Here is a 12,190-nt window from a genome sequence, read left to right as displayed (position 1 = left end):
AGCTCCAAAGTTTAACATCTTTTGTTTCTGGGTCAGAACAATTCAAACCCTCTAAACCTTTAATATAAAAAAGAGAAAAGAAAGAAAAAAAAAAAGAAAAACAGCATGGGATTTGGCAGAATTAAAGTTTAGCAATGTCAAACTAGTCTTGAAATTGACCATATTGTGTGGCCTATTAGCATAAAATTTGAAAACATATTTTCAGAAAATTGCTTTTTCTTTACTTCTCAGGGCTAGTAAAGCAAAACCAAAAAAAACGCAAAAAACAAAAACCCAAAGGCTATTTATAATTTTATTTATTTATTTATTTTCCCCCAAAGCCCCAGTAGATAGTTGTATGTCATAGCTGCATGTCCTTCTAGTTGCTGTATGTGGGACGCAGCCTCAGCATGGCTGGAGAAGCGGTGCGTCAGGTGCGTGCCCGGGATCCGAACCTGGGCTGCCAGCAGCGGAGCGCGGGCACTTAACCGCTAAGCCATGGGGCTGGCCCCCAAAGGCTATTTAGAATGCCCCAAATATTTTATAGTGCAAGACAGTCTTTGAAGGTGATTTGATCAGATCATTCTATTTTGGTAATTTTATGTTATTGTCAGTATGGCTCTAGCTCTTGGTTCTGTCTGTGTTTGGGGTGGTGGAGAGAGTGTAGAGTTATAGATCCACGTGGGAGAACAGCTGCAGGAGTAGAATCCAAGGTCTTCCTCTTCCTAGTTGTGTGACCTTCAGGAAGGGTGCTTCCATTTCCTCATCTGCAGAATGGATAGAATAATAGTATCTACATCATTATTGGGAGGATTACATGAAATGACCCATGTAAGATGCTTAGTCCAGCACCTGGCACCAAGTGATCACTCAAATATTAGCAATTAAAAATAGTAATAATGAAGTGGAGATATTAAGTAACTCACTGAAGAACACAGTTAATAAGTGAAGGAGTTCTCTGATTGTCCTAGTTAGTAGGTGATGTGTAAGTCAGCAAAGGCATATAACTGAACCTTTTTGTTTTAGTGGGGGAAGAGAGTGTGTAGGACAGATTCATTCATTTATTCTACAAATGCTGATACTATAGACATGAGCATTAAAGGTGGGTTCCCTGCTCTGCTGGAACAGAACTGTCTAGCGGAGGGGGATGGACAATAAATGCATAAACACAAAAGAAAATACGTGACGAATGACAAGTGCTCTGATGAAGATAAAACAGGGCTCTCTCATAGTAAGAGCTGCGGGGTTACGTTGGATTGCTCAGAGAAGGGGTCTCAGTGGAGGGGATGTTTAAGCCAGGATCGCAGAATCATATTTTAAGGTTTGAGAGAAGTTGAGACGATAAATCGATGATTTCTTATAAGCTAACCAAAGTTTTTGGCAATTTCTAGCTAAGGAAATATGGTGATCTGTAATTAATGTGTACTAGAGACTGTCAGTGAGCTTGGTAACATATGGCAGAGGAGGAAAAGTCGAAAGTATTAATTCACAAAACTTCCAGTTATTTATTTTTGGAACTCGGGGGTGATTGCGCTAGGAAACGTTTTATGGGGGAGTTGGGGAAAGTGATGTCCCGATGTGGTTAGTTGTCAGCATATAAGGTCTTATGGTTTCATGAAGTTTTAAGTAGGAAACCATTTTATGTTCATTATCACTGAAAACTCTGAAGAGTGCTATGCTGGTAAGAGTAGTACTAATGAACATAAGCGAATTCTTGAGGCTTTTCCTTTGAACAGTAATTTTGATTTCCCGGAGCTGTAGTTGTCGAAGAAAGGTAGAATACATTAAGTAGAGTGGGTGCTCCTAAGACAGAATTTGTAAACTAGCATTTAAAAGCCTATTTATTTGTTTATTACAAAAAATGTGGGACATGGAAAAAACTGAGAACAGTTTTTAAAATTGACCCACAATTCCACCATTCTTAATTAACTACATTTTGAGATTTTTTTTCATTATCTTTTTCTATATCTTTTAAAAATAGTCCAGACACACAAATATATGTGTGTATATATGTATACATACATATACATGTATTTATGTAATTTGTAGTGAAAATAATGGCACCTGGTTTTTCTCATATTAACACAACTTCATGGTAAACATGATTTTCAATGGCTGTGTGATATTCCGTCCTGTGGAATCTTTTTCACCAATTCCCTATACAAACTTTTTTGCTCTCCTGTCTCTTTCTCCCCAAAGTAGAATTCAGGCCTGGGAGGTAGGGAGTTGCTTAGGGGGGTAGTTCGGGTTAGTCATGGTTTTTCAGCTTTGTAAGACAAAAGTCCTTCTCAGCCTCAGGACAGTTTTTGTTAAAACATGTCTAAGAATGTGCCATTTTGGTTTCGATGGGGGAAAGTTGAATTTGAAGATTTTGAAGTAAAAATTGTTGAAGTTTTAGGACATCATATAATTATAAATTCAACTAAATTTACAAACCAAAATTAAAATTTTAAGACCTCTTCAAAAGAATATTAGGAAAATTTTAACCATTTGTTGGTAGTATCTTAATTCCAACCTCTTTCTGACATATTATTAATATGAATATTAATATATTCATATGAACAATATATTATTAATTAATAATATTAATAATTAGTAATGTTAATATATAATTAATATTAATCTCAATATTGCTGATTAATTTAAAAAGGATTATATAAATTTTAAATTAGAAATGTGTTTCTCTTAGCTATCTGGAGAATGTAGCAAAATAAAATACAGAATTTTTCATTAGTGAAAGGACACACAAAATTGCATCATTAAAATTTCTCATGTGGTTCGTAGATTGTTTGTCTTCAATTTCTATGTACTTCTAACACTGTTGAAAGCTGAATTTTCTCCTTGGATATTTACACTGATTTTCACTAGATCAGTATCGTCTGTTCAACTCTCATATGCTACTGGTGGGATTAGAGATAGAATGACAGAACAAATAAACTGTCTCAAGGGCAGTTTGATGATATGTATTAGAAACCTTTAAGTAAGTTTTTATCCTTTACTTCATCAATTTGAATCTATGGATTAATACTAAGGAAATAATTGACCAAATATGTAAAGATTAATCTACAAGAATATAGCCTTGCTTACAAAAGTGAAATATTGGAAACAACAAAATGTCAACATTTAGGGATTAGTTAAGTAAAGTGTGGTATATTCATATACTGGAACATTATGAAGCTATTAAAATGATCATATGCATCTGTATTGTTAATTTGGGAAAATTATCATGATATAGGATAGATATATTGGCCTGTTTTATGGAAGTATCTGATATTGACAGTTAAATATTGGTGAATATATGCCAAAGAGAGTAAATTTTTATTTTGTTATTATTAAAATTGAGTCCCCCTTCCTTGTAATTGAAAGGCATTGGAACCATTTGTCTCTTGAGACCACTCCCAGTTTGTTTATTTTAAGCATATAAAATGATATTTTACGTTCCGTTTGCCATGATAGAGAAGCAAGTATCTAATTCATTTACAAGGATCATTACACCATTAAAATATAATTAAAAAGAAGACTTTCTGAGATACATTTCTGTTTTGTACTACTTCAAATTGATATCTGATCTGCTTATCTTGATTCTGGATGTGGTACTGGATTGCAGAATTTGTAAGAACTGTAAAAACTGGGGATTTCTATTAAGCTTTTGCCGTTAGAGCCACTTCGTTCTTGCCAGTGGACAGCTCAGTGCCTGGGCCTACTGGACCTCTGGTTCTCCGGTGAAAAAACTGTAGCATCGTTGGAGCCCATGGTCCTTTTCCCCAAAAGATAGATTTCTTTCAATCCCAGTCTTCTTTGATTGGACCGTTCATGGCTGTGGCCAGACCACTGTGAGGCAGAACACCTCGTTTTTCCACCAAGCATAGATGGATGGGCATCCTTAGAGCTTCTGCCCAGCCCCTCCTTGGCCAGAATCCCTCACTTTTGGGGTCCAAAAGGTCTTCTCCTGAGATTAGTGCCTTCCCTGTCTGCCTGATACCCCAGTTTGGGGTCAATTTCAGACATGTGTCCTGAGGACTTGCCCGCTCTTGGCAGGCATGTCCTTGTATCCACATGTGGTTGGACGTCTGCCCAAATTCCAGATCTTAGTCTTGCCCATGGAAGCCTGCTCTTCCCCGACCTGCTGTGTTCACAAGAGCCCAGGGAAGGAAACTGACTTGAAGTGATTGACTTGGAAAATCCAGTAAACAAATTCACATTGTCAGAGTTTGGATTAGGAGACTATAAGGAAGAAGTGAACAAGGTCAGGAAGGGGGTATTGAGACCAACGTCTCCAGCCCTGCACCACAGGCTTAACAAGTGAGTGCTGTCATCGTAGCTGGAAACCAAAAGATGGCCAAAGGAGTGTCAGGAGTGGAATCAGAAGTGGTGGAAAATTGATCTCCTGGGGAAGCCATTTGGTCATGTGAGGAGTAATTCAACCCCTGTGATCCTGGCAAGAATGTGCTGGGCATTACCAGCCTGCCCTTGATAAATGAACAGAACCCACGAATAAGAAATGAGCTGGAAACCATCAGGAGGAAGCATTAACATGCTGTGCTGTAATTGTTACCAACGCTCAGTGCATTTTTCAGGCCTCAGAATATTTGATGTTTTGTTGCCTCCATAATCATGCATTCATTCATTCATTCAGCCAGCCAGCCGGCCAGCCATTCAGCAAATACCAGTCATGAGGCAGCCAGGGCAGATGGGTCCTGGGGTTGTAATGGTGAACGAAACAGACCCTCCCTCCCTGAGCTTGCGGCCTAGCCTGGGAAATGGACAACAATTACTGATGTGAGATAAATGCTGTGATAGGAGGTCAGGGGCTAGGGTCCTGGAGCAAGGGACATTTACACTGAGATCTGAAGGATTAACAGGAGTTGACCAGAACAAGGGGCTTAGCAGTGGCAATTGGTGGGTTAGTGACTGATTTTGCAAAGAGTGATATTGATTTCTTCTTTAAATTTCTTTCTAGGATGTTCGGTTCTTCTCCACAATGAATGAGTGTCACTATGATAAGCAGATGGACTTTTTTTATAATAGGAGCAACAGTGACACTGTCGATGAGTGGACAGGAACGAAGCTTGTGATTGTTTTGTGTGTTGGAACATTTTTCTGCCTGTTTATTTTTTTTTCTAATTCTCTGGTCATCGCAGCAGTGATCAAAAACAGAAAGTTTCATTTTCCCTTCTACTACCTGTTGGCTAACCTAGCTGCTGCAGATTTCTTTGCTGGAATTGCCTATGTATTCCTGATGTTTAACACTGGCCCAGTTTCAAAAACTTTGACAGTCAACCGCTGGTTTCTCCGCCAGGGGCTTCTGGACACTAGCTTGACTGCCTCCCTGACCAATTTGCTGGTTATTGCCGTGGAGAGGCACATGTCAATCATGAGGATGCGGGTCCACAGCAACCTGACCAAAAAGAGGGTGACACTGCTCATTCTGTTCGTCTGGGCCATTGCCATCTTTATGGGGGCGGTGCCCACACTGGGCTGGAATTGCCTCTGTGACATCTCTGCCTGCTCTTCCCTGGCCCCCATTTACAGCAGGAGTTACCTCATTTTTTGGACTGTGTCCAACCTCGTGGCCTTCTTCATCATGGTTGTGGTGTATCTGCGGATCTACATGTACGTCAAGAGGAAAACCAATGTCTTATCTCCACATACAAGTGGGTCCATCAGCCGCCGGAAGACACCCATGAAGCTAATGAAGACGGTGATGACTGTCTTAGGTAAGAAGAACCAAGTGAGGCATTATTCCCATTAATCCAGCAAATATTTATTGAGCACCTACTGTATACGAGGCACTTACTAGGTAGTAGGAATGCAGCACTGAACAAGATCAGACATAAATCCCCACCTGCCTGGAACTTATACTCTAATAGGGGAAGACAAAATAAGTATTCTCATGGGGATAAACAAAATGATTTTATAATAAATGTTATTACAAAATTTATAAAATAAGATGCTGATGAGCCTTATGGTGAAAAATAAAGCAGGGAAGGGAGATAAGGAGTGCTAAGCAGGTATAGTTTGCAATTTTAAAAAGCGTTGTGAGGGACAGCTTCACCTAGAAGATGACTTTTGAGCAGAGACGTGAAGGTGAGGGAATGAACCATGTGGGTATCTGGGGAAGCATGTTCCAGGCAGAAGATCCAGTAAGCGTAGGAGCACTGACCAGCAAGGAGGCCACTGTGGCTGGAGTGGAGTGAGCAAGGGGAGAGTCGGAGGAGATGAGGTCAGAGAGCTGATGGGGTGGGAGTGGGGCAGCTCAGATTATGTGGGGCTGTGCAGTTATCATAAGGACTTTGGCTTTTCTGAGTGTGGTGAGAAGCCATTGGAAGGTTTTGAACAAGGGAGTGAGATGATCTGACTTATGTTTTAATGTCTTCTCCCTGGCTGCTGTTTTGAGAAGATGCTGTAATGGGGCAAGGGCAAAGTAAGAGAATTGCTTAAGAAGGTATTTCAGTCCTTGGGGGAGATGACAGTGACAGGAACCACAGGGCAGTTTGGAGGTGAGGAGGTGTGGTGGGATTCTGGAGGGTTTTTAAAGGGAGAGTTGATGAGATTTGCTCACTGGTATGGTATGAAGGAAGGTGAGAGGAGGAGGGAAGATGGGGAGTGTCGTTCACCGAGACACTCCTGACTGAAGAGCAGGAGGAGGAGGAAGACTGAAGAGGAGGAGGTTTATGGGGAGGGTCAGGAGTTTGGTTTAGGACAAGCTAAGTTTAGGAACCCATTAGACATCTGAGTGAGTTAATGAATCAGGAGTTCAGGATTTAGGTCCAGGCTGGAGATCTGTATTTGAGAGTTCTTGGAAGAAGAAATGGTATTGTAAACCACAAGACTGGATGAGCCCACCCTGGAGGTGAACATGGGTGGAGGAGAGAAGACCAAGGAACGAGCCTCTGGACACTCCAGTAAGGAGGGTGGGAAAGCAAGGAGCAACCAGCAAAGGAGCCCCAGAAGGAGTAGCCAGAAAACCCAGGAGAATATGGTGGCCTAGAAACCACCAGAAGGAAGGAACTATCAGCAGTATTAATACTCTTGAGAGATGGAGTAAGATGAGGTCTCACTGGGTTTAGCAAAGTGGTAGTGTTTTGGTGACCTTGAGAAGTTCAAATTTATTGTAGCCAAGAGCCTGATCAAAATAAAATGAAGAAAGAAAGGGAAGAGAAGCTTTAGGACAGCGAGTTTGAACAGCTCTTAGGAGTTTTGCTTTGCACTGTGAGCCCTGTACCAAGAAGACACATTTGGTGTGAAGAATTTTCCCTTTGTTTTGTTTTCTCTCTAGTAGGTCCTGGGTTACAGATAGAACTGGTGATGTGTGGGCAAACAAGAACTTCTGTGGTTTCATAGGCTTTGTCTTCTATGTTAGAGGGGCTGTTTCTCACCATGTGTGGTGGCTGCAGCAATGGGGACTGTTATTGAGAGATATCCAGAAGTATATTCCTGTCAGGGCCCAATGTGAAGGAATTTTAAAATGAGTTCTTGGGAAATAATTCATATTAGAGGATGCAGGGTGTATGGGGTGTGGTATGGGAACCATCACAATGTCTCTAGGTCCTGAAACTGCTAGTAAGATTGGGAGGTGAGCAAACACATAGCATGATTGTTAAAATAATTTCAAACTGAGGATTTATTTTAGTTAGCAAATATTTATGTAATGTTTAATATGTGTCAAGCATTGTCCTAAATGTTTTACACATATTAACGTATTTAATCCTCATGGCAACCCTGTGAGGTAGGTGCTGCTACTGTCCTCATTTACCACGTGAAGAAACTGAGCAGAGAGTTCAAGCAGTATGCCCAAGGTCCCTCAGCTGTCACTGGTGAAACCAAGGCTGACCAGTGGGCCTTTGGAGTCTGCATGTTTAACACCACACTCTGCAGCTAGTATTGATTTGTTTGGAGTTGTTACTGGTCTCCCCTTTGTCCTATCTTTTGCTTTGACCACCTCATTCTACTTTTAGTGCCTTGACGAGAGCATAGACAAGAGTAAGCGAAGGAGGAGTCACATTAGTCAATTCTTCCATTCCTGAGCTAGAAGGATATTGATGTTTTTGGTAAAGAGTAAAGTGGTATTTATTGGTAGTGTCAATGAACTCTGCTACTTTCCTTGCTTAACTTGCAAGCATGATCGTTTGCTTGGCTATGTGTCTTGAGAAATTACCTGCCTGATTAAAGAGAAAACTTTCTTTTTTTAACATATTGTATACCATATACAGCATGAGATAAAAAAGGCCTCTCTAATCCTAGGTGGAGAGAATAGAACTCTTTGTGAGACAGTCGTGGTCACTAGCTTCAGTTTTGGATATAACTTTGTCTGGAACATATGGAATGGTTTAAAATAAAGGAGCTGTGTGGTTTTGGCAGGTGTGGTATTGGATAAGGGAAAAACCAGAATAAACAATGCAATTACCAAGTAGGCTAAGAGAAGTCGTGGGGTTGAGATGGAACAACATTGGGGAATTGGTTAATGGCCGGAAGACAGTTTGGTGTCGAGGACCTGGGGAAGTTCCTCAGTGGTGAGACAGAGGCATCTGGTGGAAGACAGGAAGTTTGAGGACAGGGGAAATGAAACTGAAGAGCTTGGGGATATGAGTTTTTTTGGCTTCTAGCTCCTGGTTTCTTTGAATAAGAGAAGATTTGGGTTTTAGCCCTAACTGTCATTTTCTTTCTTTTTTTTTTTTTTTGTGAGGAAGATCAGCCCTGAGCTAACATCCATGCTAATCCTCCTCTTTTTGCTGAGCAAGACCGGCTCTGAGCTAACGTCTATTGCCAATCCTCCTCCTTTTTTTTCCCCCCAAAGCCCCAGTAGATAGTTGTATGTCAGAGTTGCACATCCTTCTAGTTGCTGTATGTGGGATGCGGCCTCAGCATGGCCGGAGAAACGGTGCGTCGGTGCGTGCCTGGGATCCGAACCCAGGCCGCCAGTAGCAGAGCACGCACACTTAACTGCTAAGCCACAAGGCCGGCCCTAACTGTCATTTTCTACGAGGGTGATCTGAAGCACATTAGCTCACCTTTTCTTGGTTTAATTTCCTCATCTGAGATGGAATAGATAATCTTTAAGTTCTTTCTAAATTACAAAATTCAGTGATCCTATTACAGCAATAAGTAACCAAAGCCACACAGAGTTCATTGATAGACTGTGTATCAAAGCACAAAATCTCCTTCCATGATAGCATCTACCACAGTGTCTCCTTAGGGAGGAAGCCCCTCAGCTGCTCTGTCTGGTACATGTGAGAATTCGGTTGCCTAAGGCAAGTTTCTCCCATATGACACTGTGTTAGAAAAATGAACAGTGCTGGCATCCACCATTATTGTAGTCATGGGTTCTGAGTATGTGGAAATTAGTAGCTTAATATTTATTTCTATAATGATTACCTGATTTAAATATCATCATAATAAAATGCTAAATCTTTCTATTTACTCCTTGATGAATATGTTGTAGGAAAGGTTAACTTAAGATTAAAGTTTCTTATAAAGGCACCTTCTTTTAAATATTAGAAAGTCAGTCAATAAATATATATTAACTGTCAAACAGTATCTAAGAGGCAAAGGGTTGCATGAATTCAGTGAGCTTAATCTCATTTCGGAGAAGGAACAAGGAATGGACAAGAGCTGTAGAGTTTGGGGAAGGCTTCTTAGAGGGCGTGCGATGTGATCTGGAAGGATGAGCGGGATTTGTCCGGGCAGGAGGGAAAGACATTCTAAGTAGGAGGAACAGCATAATCAAAAGTGTGACAGTAGAAAATCTAGAGTTTGTGCAGTACCACAAGGCCCCGGGGAGCACAGGTGCATGTTGTGGTACAACAGAAAATAGCTCAACTGTGAGTCCAAAAAGTTTCATTGGCCATGGTCTTTGGAAGGAGAGAGGTAGACCAGATGGCCTTTGTGTTTCTTTGCAGCTTTAGGATTTTGGTTGAACACAAAAGCATACAGAGCTGGATGGGGAGATTCTTTCCTTGTTGAGGGAGGTGGTGGTAGTGTTGATGGTGGTGTGAATTTTAAATCTGTGCGTGGTTGGAAAGGCATCTAGGCACTGTGTTCCTATTTCAGCAGCCCGGAGGCAGCACGCTTGCTCACCTCTGGGTTATGAGTGTGGTGGGCCCTTTACGTGAAAGAGGTTGCTTATTGAATGTTCTCATATAAAAGACATTGGGGACATATGATCCTACTTTCCGCAGGGCACCAAGGCCCTGCTTAGAGAGAGTCCTGTATTTTGAAATCCTACTTGTCGAGAAGCCTAATCAGCTGCCACAACCAAACACACAAGAAACTCCATGTGGAAACAACACACCATGTGAACTGTGCACACAGGTGTGTTTTGTTTTCCAGGAAATGGGCTGGACTTTCTTTTATTTTGCAATGTCTTGAAATGCAAAAGAAAAGAAAGGTTGAAGGGATTTGTGAACCATACTTGTGAAATCTTCCATGAACCTTCCTGTCTCCCAGGGTGGTGTTTTTCAAACTGCAGGATGTGACCCACTAGCAAGTAATGAAATCAATTAGGAGATTGTAGTGGCAGTTTTTTTTTAATGACTTACAGTAGGTAAGAAGAGAAAGTATCACAGTGCATTGCCCATAATTGGTATAAGTATTGTTTCATAACCTGTGTGTGTGTGTGTGTGTGTGTGTGTATGTACTGGATTATAATATAAAATGTATTTTTTAACATGGGTTATCGTAAAGAATGTTTGAAAAGCCATGGTCTTAGCGTGAAGGTTTCTTGTTTGGCCTATCACGACTGAACTCGTTTAAAGTATGAGAGGTATTATAGTTAAGGGACTTTTTGAAAAGCTTTGTGGTCATTGAAACAAAGAGTTGGATGTTTTTCTTCTCATCTCTCCCTCCCACCTCTCCACTTAGATCAATGCTAAATCCTCTTGCCTTTTCTCAGGGGAGAGAGGAAGGAGATAAAGGGTGGTAAGAGACGAAACAATACCCGGAGTTCTCATGCTAGGAAATGGGTGAAAATTAAGTACCGTAATGAGCCTTGCTAGAGTATTACTAATAATCTACATGACAATTCTGCAGCCCTGTGTCTTATTCAGTGTTTTAATACATAGTTCTCATTCGGTCTCGTGGAAATCCTGCAAGGGAAGTGGGGAAGATATTAGTATCCTATTTTCCTGCCCCCCAACCTTGATGCACCTGGCGCTCAGCTATAATTATTTAGTTCCTCGTTTTGGATCTCTAAGCCTTCGCACGTGTAGGAATACCTTTCCTCTTGTTCTGCCTGGAAGACTCCCATTCATTTTGTAAGACTCAACTCAAGGGCCTGTCTTCTCTGCATCTTTCCTTGCCCTACCTGAGTAAATCTGATTACTACCTCCTTTGGGCCACCTCTCTATCTTGTCCATACCTCAGTCAATGCACTTAATTGTTTACAGGCCTTTATTTTGAAGTAGAGTGTGCACTCTTTGAAGTCGGGGACTGTACCTTATTTATCTATCTTTGCATATCTAACGTGTAGCACGCTGTCTGGAACAAACTTGTTGAGATGATAATAGAATGAATAAATGAGGAAATCAAAGTTTGGGAAGTTAAGTGCCTTTTCAAAAGCTGAAACCAAAAGTAGGACCAGATTTCCTCACATCCAGTCTGGCTTTTGGCAGGCTCTGGCTGTGACATGCTTGTGAGGTAGACAATAACAGAGGACTGGGTGGGTATCCCATTTTATAGTATGGGAAACTGAGGTCTCAGAAGGGTAAGTGATAGTGCTGTCTTGGGAAGAGGAAAGCAAATGAATATTTTTTGAGTGCCTACTATGAGGAGGTCCGTGTGTGATGTGCTTTTAGGATTTTATTTCACTTCACCGTCATAACAACTCTCTGCAGATCTGTTTTATAGATGAGGCAACTTGGGTGGACTTAAGCATCTTGCCCATAAATCCATACTGGTAAAAATAATAATAGTTAATATTCATTGTGTGTTATATGTGCATGGTTCTGAGAGATTTGCTTGTTTTATTTCGTTTAATCTTCATGAGAACCCTATGAGGGAGGTTCTGTTGTTATTACCAGGTGAGGAAAATGAGGTCCAGGGAGGTTCAATGTCTTGCCCAAGATTAGTAGCAGAGCTGAGATTCGAATCCAAGCAGATTGGCTCTGGGACCCCACTCTTCAAGGTTAGTTAGCAGCCTCTTGTAAGTGACAGGGCTGGAATGACATCAACTCAAGTAATGAGCTTGTAACTTGTATCTCCCTTGACATCTAGT

At 41.0% G+C, this 12,190-nt stretch overlaps 1 protein-coding gene across 1 annotated transcript in view; it reads left to right on the top strand.

Moving 5' to 3' along the window:
• Nucleotides 1-12,190, top strand: part of LPAR3 (lysophosphatidic acid receptor 3) — a 69,419-nt gene that overhangs the window by 15,768 nt on the left and 41,461 nt on the right. The window contains exon 2 of the mRNA XM_058538403.1: nucleotides 4,940-5,696. Within this exon, the coding sequence (XP_058394386.1) occupies nucleotides 4,961-5,696 (736 nt within the window). The 5' untranslated portion in view covers nucleotides 4,940-4,960. The remainder of the gene's footprint in view (nucleotides 1-4,939; nucleotides 5,697-12,190) is intronic.

This window comes from Diceros bicornis, chromosome 4 (assembly GCF_020826845.1).
Source record: "Diceros bicornis minor isolate mBicDic1 chromosome 4, mDicBic1.mat.cur, whole genome shotgun sequence".
NCBI lineage: Eukaryota > Metazoa > Chordata > Mammalia > Perissodactyla > Rhinocerotidae > Diceros > Diceros bicornis.
The sequence above is the reverse complement of the archived record's forward strand: the minus strand, read 5'-3'. Positions and strand labels throughout refer to the sequence as shown.